We start from the raw sequence: 14,909 nt of genomic DNA, 5'->3' as shown, positions 1-14,909 counted from the left end.
TACTGATAATTAAAATAATTCAAAATTTGCAGATAAACCTTCCTAGAGAACTGTATGTTCTTTTATGATTTTTCCATCTCTCTTTTCTCTTTCTTCCTTTTTTATGGTAGTAGGGATTGAGCCCCGAGGTGTCCTAACTCTGAACTATACCCCTAGCCCTACCTTTATTTTATTTTTTTGAAACAGGGTTTCACTAAGTTGCTGAGGCTCTTTGTTGAGGCTGACCTCAAACCTGAAATCCTCCTGTCTCAGCCTCCCAAATACTGAGATTACAGATGTGCACCATGACACCCAGCTTCTATTTTCACACAGAGGCGGAATTTCTTTCTAAATGAAGACTGTTACGTGTCTTAATTACTCCATAAAATTGTTCTTCAATGGATCAAAACTAGGCTCTTTCCTAGATGAAGCATAGCTTTTCCAATCATGTAATATAACTTCATATTAAAAAGAACAAATAGGTTTACAAATTTGAGCACCTTTTTCTCTCCCTAAATGAAGTTTCCTCATTTGAAGATTGAATTTTATGACTTAAACATCCATACACAGGATCTAAATGTAGGGATATGTTTCAACAGTTTTTTTTTTTTTTTTTTTTTGGTGGTGCTGGGGTTCCCGGAAGCCCTTCTACCTCCGGGCCACACTCCCAGACCTATTTTATATTTTTTGAAACAGGGTCTCTTAAACCAGCGCAGCTGGCTACGAACCTGTGCCATCCTCCTGTCTCTGCCTCCCAAGCCCGGGGATTACAAGCGTGCGCCACCACGCCCGGCTCAACAGTTTTTATGCAATGGTTGGTCTCCTAGCTTATACGAGAATATGAATTCACATATAGGAAAAGATGTGAACACTCACGTCGCTGACTGCATCCGTGACCGCCCGGTGGTGGAAATGTTCTGGGCGATCAGGAATGGACCTCCAGATTCCCAGCTGGCTCATGTAGTTCTCTTTGTATTTCACCTGGTGTGAAAACAAAAAGACGGCTGTTAAGTCTTATCCAAAGTTAATGTAAAAATGTCTGCTTTCCCTTGCAGTTTTAAAAAAGAGAGGTTGCTAAAAAAAAAAAAGAAAGGTTGCTAAAAATAAATAAATAAATAAATAAATAAATAAAAGAGAGGTTGCTAAAAAAAATAAACAAAAAAGAGAGGTTGCTAAAAAAAAACCAAAACGACGGTGGGTTATAGAATCCAACACAAGTAGAAATATTCGAGGACGTACTTTACTGATGTCGTCTGTGACTCTGCGATGATAAACGATGTCCAGAGCATCCTTCACCGTGTGGTACTGCCCTTTGGTCTTTTGAAATGTTTCTTTGTAGCGTAGCTGGAATGAGCAAAAGCACAGGGACTATGAGAACTGCCAAGTCAAACAACTGGACTCTTTCATGTTTTGGGTTTTTTTTTGGTGGTACCGGGGGTGGAACCCAGAGGATTTCTATTTCCGAGCTACACTCCCAGACCCATTTTCTATTATTTGGAAACAGGGTCTCACTAAGTTGCTGAGAGCCCCACTAAGTAGCTGAGGCTGGCTTTGAACCCGTGCGATCCTCCTGTCTCAGCCTCCCAAGCGCAGGGATTACAAGCGTGCGCCACCACGCCCGGCAACTGGACTCTTTCAAACCAGTCCTTGCTGAAATTTTCCCATGAATAGATTTGTGAAAAATTAAATTTTAGACCCTGGAAAAGAAAAAGGACACTAAAGAAAAGAATGAAATCCAAACCAAGTATGGATTGATGCAAGAATAAAGTATAGAGCTTGGCTTATTCGTTTTGACAAATGTAGGATGGTAATACAGGCTGTTACCAACAGGGCAGTGAGGCCCTGTCTTCAAGTAAAACACTAAGAAGGGCTGGGGTGTAGCTCCGTGGTAGAGCACTCTGGGTTCAATCTCTAATATACATAGATGGTGTATATTACAGGGGTGGCACAACCCTATAATCCCTGCTGCTCTGGAGACTGTGGCAGGAGCATTATAAATTCTAGGCCACCTGGGCAATTTGGTGACACTCTGTCTCAAAATAAAAAAAAATTAATAGGGCAGAGGGTGTAGTCCAGTGGTAGAAAGTCCCTGGGTTTCATCTCTAATTTTATACATACACACACATAAAACGATAGGGGAAACTGGATATGAGGTCTATGGAGATTCTCTGTACTGTCTTTGCCACTCTTCTGTAAATATAAGACTATTTAAAATAAATCTTTAGCCGGGTGTGGTGGCGCAAGCTTGTAATCTCTGTGCTTGTGAGGCAGAGACAGGAGGATCGCGCAGGTTCGAAGCCAGCCTCAGCTGGCTTAAGAGACCCTGTTTCCAAATAAAATATAAAATAGATCTGGGAGTGTAGCCCGGAGGTAGAAGGCCCCTGGGTTCCATCCCCAGTACCACCAAAAAAAAAAAAAAAGTTTATATAAATTTAAAATAAATAAACACATTTGGTAAGAATAAAGAAAAATAAACAAACATGGCCTTCTTGAGTACAAGACATACTAATGTACATGGAAAGGGAGAAAGATTGAGCTCCTACTCCTGATGTTTGAATGACTTCTCCACTAAGCAATCTGGGAATTTTATTTTACTATAATCTTTATTTTTGTGATATGTCAAAAGAAAACAGTTCTTACACTAACTTAAGAATATCATGGAAGATTCATCTCATCTCCGTAAGATGGATGGTTCTCTGGGCAGTCTGTAAAACCTTAAACAGTTTTTTTTTTTAAAAATCTTTTTGGGTAGCTGAGCAAAAAATAACAAAAGATGTCTTTTCTAAACACTTTGCTTTTTACTTATTTGTGTGTGTGTGATATCGGAGTTGGAACCCAGGGGCATTGTACCTCTGAGGTACACCCCAGCCCTCTCTTTTAATCTTTTCATTTCTGAATCAGGGTCTCACTGAGTTGGGAAGGGCCTCGCTAAGCAGCTGAAGCTGTCCGTGAACTGCAGTCCTCCGGGTTCCGTCTCCTGAACGCTGGGGTTACAAGCTTGTGCCACCACGCCCCGCTCACTTTGCTTTTTAGATGGATAAAAGCATAAAATTATTTGTGAAGTTGGCATAGTTGATACATTGAATTTAGTGCTAAATGCCACCCTTGGTACACTGCGCTATCTTAAAGATTAGGGATATCAGAACTAGTGCTGAGGGCCAGGCATGTTGTTGCAGGGCTGTGCTCCTAGCTACTCAGAGCTACTCAGGAGGCTGAGGTAGGAGGATTCAGAGTTGGAGGCCAGCCTTGGTAATTTAGTGAAACCCTGTCTCACAATAATTGGGGGTGTAGGTGTAAGTGTACTGGAAATCGAATCCAGGAGATTTCTACCTCTAAGCTATACAGCTATCAAAATTTTTTTAAAAAGTTTTTATTTTTTTAAAGGATGGGGCTGGCTGGGCGTGGTGGCGCACGCTTGTAATCCCTGTGCTTGGGAGGCGGAGACAGGAGATCGAGCAGGTTTGAAGCCAGCCATGCTGGCTTAAGAGAGACCCTGTTTCCAAATAAAAGTAAAAAAAAAAAAAAAAAATAGGTCTGGGAGTGTAGCCCGGAGGTAGAAGGGTTTCCAGGAACCCCAGTACCACTGGATGGGGCTGTAGCTCAGTGGTAGAGTGCTTGTCTAGCACGTGCAAGGCCCTGAGTTCAATCCCCAATATGGGGGTGGAAGTGGGGATGAGGGATTTGTGCTTAGGAAGCCCTAGGGATGAATCCCCCCAGTGGGGCATAGTGACTCTTAGGAACTGGTTTCACTGAGGCCGCCCCTGCGTGATGCAAATTAAGTTTGGTGCAAATTAATATTCAACAGTAACCTTGAGCAAAGATGGGGGATGTCACACAGAGACAAAAAATGCCCTAAGGGGCTGTTACGGGGGAGAATATGAGCTTTCACAGCTTATACTTTAAGTACTAACTGGCATTGCCTCTTTCCAGTTAGTAGGCTTTCCTCAGCTCCAAATAAAAGCTGGTTAAGATCAAATTGCTCTTATATTAAGATGCCTTGAAATCCTAGAGCTATAGGTGAATTCGAGGCTATGGGACTGGCTGGAGTTTAAGTCTCAGCACGTCCAATTCACCAGGGATCCTGGTTCTGACCACTGATATGGAGAATTTGTTGCTGGGCTCTGGGACATGAATTTGGTAGAAGCTGGCTGTCTACCTTGGCTTGGCTTCTTTCTTTCTTCCTTTCTTTCTTTCCTTCTTTCTTTCTTTCCTTCTTTCTTTCTTTTTCAGTACTAGGAATTGAACTCAGGAACATTTTATCTCCAATCTTTCATCCTCATTTCTATTTTTTATTGTGGTTTTTTTTTTTTTTTTTTTTTTTTGGTGGTACTGGGGGTGGAACCCAGAGGCTTTCAACCTCCGGGCTATACTTCCACACCTATTTTATACTTTATTTGGAAACAGGGTCTCACTAAGTTGCTGAGAGCCTCACTAAGTAGCTGAGGCTGGCTTGGAACCTGCACGATCCTCTTGTCTCAGCCTCCCAAGCGCAGGAATTACAAGCATGCGCTACCACGCCCAGCTTTATTGTTTATTTTGAAACAGAGTCTCACTAAGTGTAGAGGGCCTCACTAAGTAGTTGAGGCTGGCTGCAGACCTTTGATTATCCTGGCTCAAACTCCCAAGTACTGGGATTATAAGCATATAACACCACTCCTGGTTTGATTCATTTTATAGCTTCATTAACAGATAATCTCATCATCATTAAAAGACTTATCCTTGATCAAGGCTATCTTTCCTTCCTGATTCTAACTATGAAATCACGTGTCATTCACATGATCTATGTTTAGGCAATTAAGAGAAGAAAGAAGTCAGACATGGTGATGCATGCCTATAATTCCAGTAACTCAGAGGCTGAGACTGGAGGATCACAGGTTCAAAGACAGGCACAGCAACCTATGCGACTCTCAGTGACTTAGTAAGATCCTTTTTCAAAACAAAAATAAAAAGGGCTGGAAGCCAGGTGTGGTGGTGCGCCCTTGTAATTCCAGCATTCGGGAGGCTGATACAGGAAGATCACAGTTGGAGGACAACCTCAGCTACTTAGTGAGGTCCTTTGCAACTCAGTGAGATTCTGTTTCAAAATAAAGAATAAAGAATAAAGAATAAAGAATAAAGAATAGGGCTGGGAGTGTAGCTCAGAAGCAGAATGACCCTAGGTTCTATACCTAGTAACACATGCCCCTAGGTTCTATACCCAGTAACACACACACACACACACACACACACACACACACACGCATGCACGCACGCACACACATACACTCACACACACAGGGATGGAGGTATAACTCAGAGGTAGAATGCCTCTGGGTTCAATTCCCAGTACTAAAGGAAAAATAAATAAATAAGTAAATAGAAGAAAAAAACATACATTTTATGAGCTTCAACTAAGAGCCCAGTAGTATGCTAGAAATATTATACATATTTTCTTGTGTAATCTTATTTAAGTATCACCTTTTTATCTTCAACATATATGAAAGGAAAAAATTAGGCAAATTATATAGAATCACAGAGCAAGCAAGTGCCAGTTTCAGGAACTGAATTCATATTTGACTGACTCTAAAAACTACAATTTTGCCGGGCGTGGTGGCGCACGCTTGTAATCCCCGCGCTTGGGAGGCAGAGACAGGAGGATCGCGCAGGTTCGAAGCCAGCCGCGCGCGCTGGTTTAGGAGACCCTGTTTCCAAATAAAAATGTAAAAATAGGTCTGGGAGTGTAGCCCGGAGGTAGAAGGGCTTCCAGGAACCCCAGTACCACCAAAAAAAAAAAAAAAAAACAAAAAAAAAACTACAATTTTATTGATAACTCAGCTGTCATGTATCCCTAGAGAATACTTCCAAAGAGTTATAAGAAAGGGTCATATTTTCTGCCCAGGAGAGAATAGAAAATAAATGCCTAGCATGTTTCAGCACAATTCTTAGCTACTTTGCTTGTCTGGTGTTGCTCAAATGTTTGTGGTTTGCTCCTGATCCGTGGCTTGGTCCATGACTTTGAACTTTTGAGATGACTGAATCTTAAGCACTTCAACCTCAGCTCTCCCAGTCCCAAGAGCAGACAGAGGAAAGGGATACATACATCGCTGGCATTCCAGTAAGCCTTCTTGGCTCTGATGAGGATCGGTGTATCTGGAACGGGGGTGTACTTGTCCTTCATCTTTTCATATTGAATCTTGTACTTTTTCTAGAAATAAAAACAGAAGAGAGAGAGGGAGACAAAGTTAAGGTCAAGTGTTGTTACCTTCCCGACAGAGCTAGTGGAGGAACACACCAGGCACACTGTTCGGGAACAGCTTCACCTTCTCAGTTTTGATGGTGCTGAGTCCTGCCTCTCGCAACGATCTCTGATCAGAGGTAGTACGTGGGGGCTGGGGATGTAGCTCGGTGGCAGTTTGCTTGTCTAATATGTACAAGGCCTTGAGTTCATTCACCAGGAACACACACACACACACACACACACACACACACACACACACACTAGCCGGTGAGGATTTTAGCCAAGTCCTTTTCTTCAACCAGGTGCCTCTGTGCAGATCCCACTCACCTCGCTGACCATGTCCTTCACGGCTTTCGCATGCTTCAAGGCCGTAGTCTGGTTTCCAGCGTGATGATGGGGCCTCTCTTTGGTGGCAAGTTCGACATACAGATACTGCATAACAAGAGAATACGGCAAGATGTTATACGAACAAAGTGTTCCACGTTCAGTGTCCAGTCCTCTTTCATTCTAACCCTTAAGTGGGAGGGCAGTATCTTCTTGTTGTCCTATTGTTCTTTGTTCTTGTTATGGGTGTCTCTGAAAATTTGTTTCTCTCTCTGCCTCATATTTGAAAACACACATACACAGCTTATTTATCTAATATTTCTACTTATGAGTATGGTCAATATAAAGCCATGTGGAAATATAAAGGCAACATAAAGCCAGCATAACAGGGAGAGGATTCTGATAGATGCCAGAACATATTTTTGCCTTTGTTTCACCTAAATGCATGAAATGTAGTTTCATTTGTCTGTGGATAACAGATCCATCTGATGACATGATAAAACGATCCCTTTCACTATGTGGATTCCACAGACTACTCCTCCAATGACAAAAGTCCTATAGCACTTAGAAAAGAAGATGTGGGAGCTCTTGCCATGCAAGACTTAACTGTAATTCTGATGGCCCCGATAAAAACCTGAAGTGCAGTGTTAATGAGCAGGAGACCACAGCAAGGACCCGGACCAAGGGGTCTGGAGAGGTCGGGCATGCAGAAGCACCCGAGGTGGTGCCTGCGTGGCAGGGTTTTGAATCTTCTTCATGAACAATTGATGTTACCTGACTCTGAAGCTTCTGCCCTCGCTTGGCTCTTAAGAGATCAGGAGTATCAGGAACTGAAGTGAAGATTGACTTCTGCTTCTTGCCTTTGGCTCTGTATACCAGCTAGACAAAAACCAAAACACATCACCGTCATTTCTTCTTTTTTTGTGTTTAGAATATGTTCTCTCCTGATCCCTTTATTGCTTGCTCATAGAAAAGGCCTGGCCACTGCTATCAGTCTTGGTTTCTTCCTAATAAACAAATGATTTATTATTATTTTCTTCCAAGATAAGAGACATCCTCTATCCAGACTAAGATACAAGCATCCCATTGTGTTCTTAGTCCCAGTCACACATGTACTTAAAATGTACTTAAAATGTACTCTTAAAATGTACTTAAAATGACCTCTCTCCTCCATATCTCTAGTCCTTCCTGTTTTCCCACTTTCTCCCTTCATCTGCAAATATATTCAAGTCCCTCCTTCACCAAGCATTTCCAGTCTTTACCATAGATTCTCAAACATATTGGCTTGTCACCCCCTTTCGGGGAAAAAAAACCCCATCCCCCCCCCCGCCGAGTGCTTCTATTGCTCCTTTATTTTTATTTGATGTTCACTAATTTCACCAGCGTCTACTATGCCCCCTGTATCATTTCCGCATCTCCCTCAACCTCTGCCCATGTCTGACTGAGAATCTATGTTTCTGGCCAATGGCTTTCCTCCTTTCTCAGCCAAGCTGTCTATGTGTTTCTTCTTCCCCCTTCTTTAATTTCTAAGTACAATAATTTGGCTTTCACCCAGCCATACCAATGAAATTACTCCCATTAAGACTATCAAGTCTTTGATGGATTTGTTATGATGAATTTTGCACACTTCTTCATAGCAACAGAAACTGCTCTAGTCCATTCCTGAAAACTACTCTCTTCTCAGTCTTCTGTTCCAAAGGTCTCCCCTGTGGCTTCCTATCCAGATGCTTGTCAGTCTTTGTTTATAGTTCTGCTATGTGCTGGAGCACAGGGTTGGCCCCTTTTACCCTATATATTCTTTTTGGGTGATCTCGACTGTACCTGTGGCCTCTACCATCACTTTGAGACTAGTGACTTCCAAGTCTGTATATCCAGTGTCGCTCCTGAACTCTAGACTCAAATTTTCAACAACAATCATTCTAAATGTCAATGATTTATCATGTTCAATATGGAATTCTTTACATTACATCCATCTCCAGCCCAAATCTAATTCTTTTGCTTTCCCTTTCTCTCTCTCTCTCTTTTTCCTTTGTGGTTCTGGGGGACTGAACTCAGGGGAATTTTACCTCCAACTTACACTCTCAGCCCATTTATTTATTTATTTGCAGTACAGGGGATGGAACCCAGGGGCATTCTACCCCTGAGCTACATCCCCAGTTCTATTTTTTATTCTTTATTTTGAAACAGGGTCTCACTGAGTTGCAAAGGGTCTCACTAAGTAGCTGAGGCTGTCTGTGAACCACGATCCTCCTGTCTCAGTCTTCCAAACACTGGGATTACAAGTGTGTGCCACCATACCCGGCTTCCCATTATTTTTTTATTTGGAGACAAGGTCTTGCCAACTTGCTGAGTCTGGCCTCTGAACCTCCAATCCTCCTGTCTCAGCTTCCCAAGTACTAGGTTTCCAGGCATGTGCCACCACACCTGGCTCTTTTCTGCATTTTGTTAGAGGACTCCCTGATTTCCTAATTACCCAGACAGAATCTTGGGGACCCATCCTAGACTCTGTCTCCCTCTTTCCCATACCACAGTGGTCATGAACAGTTCTAAAATCCGGCTTGTCTCATTTCCCACTGCTATAGCCCTTGTTCAGCTTTCTGCCCTGTTTCCACACGTCCTTAGGAGCCCTCTTAGCCACCTTTCTAGACTGTTCCACATGGGTCATCTGTCTTTTACCAGGCTGAGACACAGACTTTTTTTTGACATGCATATCTATCCTGATTACAGATACCTCTTCAGTGATTTTTCATAAAGCCCAAGATCATTAATACAATGTACATATGAGGCTTGCTCACCTGGCCCCAGCCAGTCTCATTCCCTAACAGTTTTCCACACACATCGTGTGCTGTTTGAAACTATGCCCAGTTACTAGATCTCGTAAAGGTCAGTTTCACACTCTATCCTTCCTGCCTAGTTGTTTATCTCCTTCTTATCTGCTTGGAAATTCCCTACAGTCCATGCTGTCTTGACAGACCCTGCAAAATGCCATTTATCATTTCTCCTCCCAGACTAGGGGCCCGTGAAACATGGCAGCTCACTAGCCCTAGCCACAGGAAGGGAAGGTACTGACATCCTCATCTTACCAGAAAGGGACAGAAGAAGTCAACTGAGCCAGAACGAGGTCACTACTTGCTGAGACAGTCTGGCCACTCTGCAGCGGGTGCCTGAGAACTGACCACTAGGGGGAGGTGCCGAACACCTTTCGGAGTCATTCAGTTTGAAGTGGTCAGTTTGGTCCTCTGTACTGGAGGGTAAAACATCCTTACCTCACTCAGATGGGTCTTCAGCTCCTGCACTTTTCTGTATTCCGGAGTGTCAAGCACCACTTTGTACTTGTCTCGCATCTTCCTTGCGCTATCAGTGTACAGGTAATTGGACTAAAAGGAATAGTAGAAATACGAGTTGATTAATCATTTAAGGGATTGCATGTCAAAAGGCTGGTATGTTTAAACTGCAAGCCCCCCCCCCCATGTGTCCTGGGCATTTGCCTAAGCAGAAAAACAAACAAACAACAACAACACAAGTGTCACTTAAGCTCATCACTGTTTATAGGAGGCACAAGTCACCTTATGTAAGTCAGCACCTGCCCAAGTGAATCGTTGGTAAATTTGTCCTTAAAAGTAATTGCAGGCTGAGATTCATTCTGCCCAGCCCCTGAAGGTGTGTGATGAGCACTGTGCAGCAGTAGCTATGTTTCCTGAAGTGTGTACTCACCCAGAGCTTCCTCAGGTGCCGTGAGCGGACCATGTCAGGAGTGTCATACAGGAAGCAGCCCAGTCCCTTCAAGATCTGCAGGTCCTCTTTGTATTTGATCTGTGGGGCAAACACAGACAGACAGCTAGTCATGGACAAACGTGCGGCAGGAACGAGAAGGAGTAGCAAGACTTCTTCGTTGACGTATAGCAGCACGTCCCCCCTAATTCATGGCTTAGCTTTCGTTGGTTTCAGTTATCCACTGTGAGTAACAGTCTGAATATATTACATGGAAAATTCCAGAGATAAATAATTTGTAAATATTAGATCACTTTAATAATAGTATATTGTTATAATTGTTCTATTTTATTAGTTACCATTGTTAATCTTTCTGTGCCTCATTTATAAATTACACTTTATCTAAGGTATGCATGCGTAGGAAAAAAACATAGTATATATAGGGTTTGGTACTCTCCGTAGTTTCGGCAACCACTGAGGGTTTGGAAGGCATCCCCCAGCGTGAAGAGGGTACTGGTGTATTTTTCATCTGGTTCAACATGTCCACCCTACCATGGTTTTAGTTTTTTTGTACTCAGATAAGCCACAAGTCAAATCTCTCACCCTGCGCTGAGAAAAGAACACCGCTATTATTTTTATTGTTATCATATTAGTGGAAGAATATCCAAGATTGAATGGACTGGTCTTTTAGGAGAAGAAAACCTCTGAGAAGAACATTTTAAAAGGCAGCCCAAGGCTGCTAAAGGGGGTTGTAATGAGGATGAGCAGGAGGAAGACTGGAAACATGAGTTGGGACACGGGGCACCCGGACAGTAAGGAGTGGTGAGGACGCTCTCGAATGCAGAATGGTGGCCACTGAGTAGTCAAGAATGGTGGCAATTCTTGTACTGCCCCGATGGTCCTCTCATTACTCTGCAGCCAGGGAAGTGTGGAGCCCACTGCCACACTAGTTCACCCCCAACTTGCACCACTGGTGTGGAAGTACTCAACAGAAAGGGCTGTCGAAAATGGACTTGTCGGCCGGGCGTGGTGGCGCACGCTTGTTAATCCCCACGCTTGGGAGGCTGAGACAGGACGATCGCACAGGTTTGAAGCCAGCCTCAGCTACTGAGTGAGGCTCTCAGCAATTTAGTGAGACCCTGTTTCCAAATAAAATATAAAATAGGTCTGGGAGTATAGCCCAGAGGTAGAAAGCCTCTGGGTTCCACTCCGAGTACCACCAAAAAAAAAAAAAAAAGTACTTGTCGCCTTACATGCTGGCAGCAAGCCCCTGTCTTGGCAAAACTCCTCCACCAAAGCCCGAGGAGGTACTTACGTCGCTGGTGATGTCCCCCACGTAGCGGCAGTGCAACACCTGGGGGGTGTACGGCAGGGAGATCATGTGGCCCTGCATCTTGAAGAAGTCCGATTTGTAGATCAGCTAAGAACAACAACAACAAAGATACACACAGTTGACAGAAGAGCAGTTGACATTCCTCCCTGGTTCCACAGCCTGTCTTCACTCCCAGAAAACACTCACTTCACTGACAGCTTCTTGTGTCTTCTTGACTTGGCGGATTTCAGGCGTGTCCGGAGTTGTGTGAATCTTGTCCTTCAGTTTATGATACAATTCTCGATACAGTCTCTACATTGAAGGAAAAACCATCTCAGGTGTTTAGTGTAAGATGACGAAGGGGCATCTGTTGACTAATAAGTAGTCAAATATTTTACATAAAGAACCAAGAGAAGCCAGGTATAGTGGTGCACATCTGCAACCCCAGTGCTTAGGAGATTGAGACCGGAGGATTGTAGGTTCGAAGCCAGCTTCAGCCATTTAGTGAGTTCCTCAGCAACTTAGCAAGAACCTGTTTCAAAAATAAAAAATACAAAGGGCTAGGAGTGTCCAGCTCAGAGGTGAAATACCCCTGGATTCAATCGCCTATATTTTTATTTTTATTTTTATTTATTTATTTTTTTTTTGGTGGTACTGGGGTTCCTGGAAGCCCTTGTACCTCCGGGCTACACTCCCAGACCTCTTTTTACATTTTTTTATTTGGAAACAGGGTCTCCTAAGCCAGCGCGCGGGGCTGGCTTCGAACCTGCGCGATCCTCCTGTTTCTGCCTCCCAAGCGCGGGGATTACAAGCGTGCGCCACCACGCCCGGCTCAATCGCCTATATTTTTAAACAAATAAAAAGAGCCAGGAGAGGAGATAACAGGAATACAGAAAATAATTAAGATTAGGAAAAAAAGAGAAAATGATACTTATTTCACTTGGGTGAAGGATTCTGAGCAGAGTCTCCTACTTTCTCCCAGACTGCATAATAGAATCACTTGTACAAACCCATAATTGATGTGGAAAACCATGGTCATGAGTCAGACTAAAGTATAACCTTTTTAAAGATTCTTTAATGCAAATGTAAAAAGTGGAAACCAGGCCTTTAGAAAATTTTTGCATCATAGTCTATGGATCCGAGTTTCTGTGATGATATTATCAAATACAGAAAAACACTGCCAGCAGCAAAACAGTGAGCAAAAAGGACACTCTCACTCTTTGCCTTTGCGTAAGTTTCCAGCTGAAATTCAATAAATTATCCTTTTTTTTTTTTTGGTGGTACTGGGGTTCCTGGAAACCCTTCTACCTCCAGGCTACACTCCCAGACCTATTTTTATACTTTTTATTTGGAAACAGGGTCTCTTAAGCCAGCGTGGTTGGCTTCGAACCTGTGCGACGCTCCTGTCTCCACCTCCCAAGCGCAGGGATTACAAGCGTGCACCACCACGCCCGGCTAAATTATTCCTAATGTATTTCAAACAATGCCAATATTTTTGAAACTCAGTATTTCCCCCAGAGAATGTGTGATCAGCTACCTCACTAGTAACATTGTTGACTCTCCGGACATGGACAAATGGAACGTCCTTAGGGCCAAGTGTATACCCATTTGCTTTGATGTGTTCATAGACTTCTTTGTACTTGAACTGCAAAAGAAAAGTCAGAATGAGATCAATGATTGGTACAAAAAAAGCAGAATTACATTTCTCACTTAGAAAAGAGATATCAAACTGGCATGGTGGTGCACACTTATAATCTCAGTCCTTGGGGACCGAGACAGGAGCAAATATCTTGGGTTAGTTCTGGATGCTCCTATACTGAGGTCTGCAGAGGTAGAGGCATCATGACAGCTGTGGACCCTGAGCCAGGGCTCCTGTGAACATCCTACCCTGGCTCAGGGGTCTACCTGGACATCGCAGAGCTGCAGGAGCAGTGGGTCCCACAGCATTCCCTGGAAACACGCTGCTCCCCTCCCTTTCCCCCATCACTGTATCACGCTGAACCCATAGGGAGTGACTTGAGCATGAGAACAGACTGTTAACTAACATCAGGGGCCCCTGCACCCAGCTTCAGCTCCCAGCTGCATGAGGCGAAGGCCACTCACATAACTGCTCATGTATCGGATGTCCTTGTTGTGTTTGAAGTGAGGGGTGTCCACCGGAAGCCTGTACCCAGTGGGCAGGAAGCGCAGGCCCTTCTTGTACAGGTTCTGCAGGAGTGAAGAGGAGCAGGTTAACTGACAGCTGGCATCAACTAACCCATCTCAGCTAAACAAAGTACATGCAGAGCATGCTACATTTGTTATCAGACATGTTGTAATGTACTCATGCTCAGTGAATTGATTTCAGGAAGAACTTGGTAAGTTCTAAGAGTCAGGCAATGAGTCAGATTACTTTTAACCTATTGTTTTGGAAAAAGAATGATGAGGGAAATGGCATCCTTCTGTGCTTCCAAATATATGATCAGTTGACCATATGGTATCTAGCAGAAATTTGGGAAATAGCAGAGAAGACAGGCAGCCAAGTGTCATCTCTGCTGTTAACTCCACCCTGAGGGGATAGTCAACCATCAAACTGTCACCAATCCCAAGCCAGTCATTATCAGGCCCATCTTTGTACTGGCCTCCCCACCTCTAGCACCCACCATTAACACCGTGTCCTGTCGCTGGGCTATGAAGAAGGCAGGATGTGAGTGTTCATGGAAGAAGGGATGGGGGTGGTTCTGTGACCTTAAAGACTCTGGTTCTCAGAGAAGGCACAGAATTAATAATAGTGTTTAAAATAAAAAAAGCAAAACATCCAAGTGCTATGGCACATGCCTGCAATCCTAGTACTTGGGAAGCTGAGATAAGTGGATCAAAAGCTCAAGGCCAGCCTGGGCAATGTACTGCTGGGAGCGTGGCACAGTGGTAGAAGACTTCTGGGTTCAATACCCAGTACAGCAAAATGAATGAAGAAATAATCAAATTATTCTAATATTTAAGATTGGATGTAGAAATAATAATTGAGACCAAAGCAATCCCCCCTCCCTGGGTACCACAGAATAGGGAGACAATACATGGGTAGAACCAAGGTCTTTTTCTTCTGAATTCCAGCAGTGATTTCTATCTCTCTTACTGTTAGTAGTATTTCATAGTTAAGTGCTTTATCATTATTATCATGATTTTAAGCTTTTTAAAAGCAGAAAAGGTATACTGGCCCTCTTCTTCATAACTTTTAAATATTGCTAAGAAGAAGGGCCATTTATTGTTTGTTTGATTGCTTGCTAGGAGGATCCAGCCAGGAGGGAAGACAGGCTGTGCTTTGCTTTGTGTTTTGCCAACGTAGTGAATGAAACAGCATTTATATTTTACGAGGTCAGGCCGAGA

General features: G+C 43.4%; 1 protein-coding gene across 2 annotated transcripts in view; it reads right to left on the bottom strand.

Moving 5' to 3' along the window:
- The window catches only part of NEB (nebulin), a gene marked incomplete at both ends in the record, with an annotated part of 222,697 nt that overhangs the window by 55,365 nt on the left and 152,423 nt on the right, over positions 1–14,909 (bottom strand). For both annotated transcript variants that reach the window (XM_080719851.1, XM_080719850.1), the window contains 11 exons: positions 856–960; positions 1,219–1,323; positions 6,059–6,163; positions 6,524–6,628; positions 7,295–7,399; positions 9,787–9,897; positions 10,235–10,333; positions 11,547–11,651; positions 11,751–11,855; positions 13,081–13,188; positions 13,647–13,751. In XM_080719851.1, coding sequence (XP_080575977.1) covers positions 856–960; positions 1,219–1,323; positions 6,059–6,163; positions 6,524–6,628; positions 7,295–7,399; positions 9,787–9,897; positions 10,235–10,333; positions 11,547–11,651; positions 11,751–11,855; positions 13,081–13,188; positions 13,647–13,751 — 1,158 coding nt within the window. The remainder of the gene's footprint in view (positions 1–855; positions 961–1,218; positions 1,324–6,058; positions 6,164–6,523; positions 6,629–7,294; positions 7,400–9,786; positions 9,898–10,234; positions 10,334–11,546; positions 11,652–11,750; positions 11,856–13,080; positions 13,189–13,646; positions 13,752–14,909) is intronic.

Source organism: Muscardinus avellanarius (assembly GCF_963383645.1).
Source record: "Muscardinus avellanarius genome assembly, chromosome: 2".
Taxonomy (NCBI): domain Eukaryota; kingdom Metazoa; phylum Chordata; class Mammalia; order Rodentia; family Gliridae; genus Muscardinus; species Muscardinus avellanarius.
Note: the sequence above shows the minus strand (reverse complement) of the source record. Positions and strands in the feature narration are given on the sequence as shown.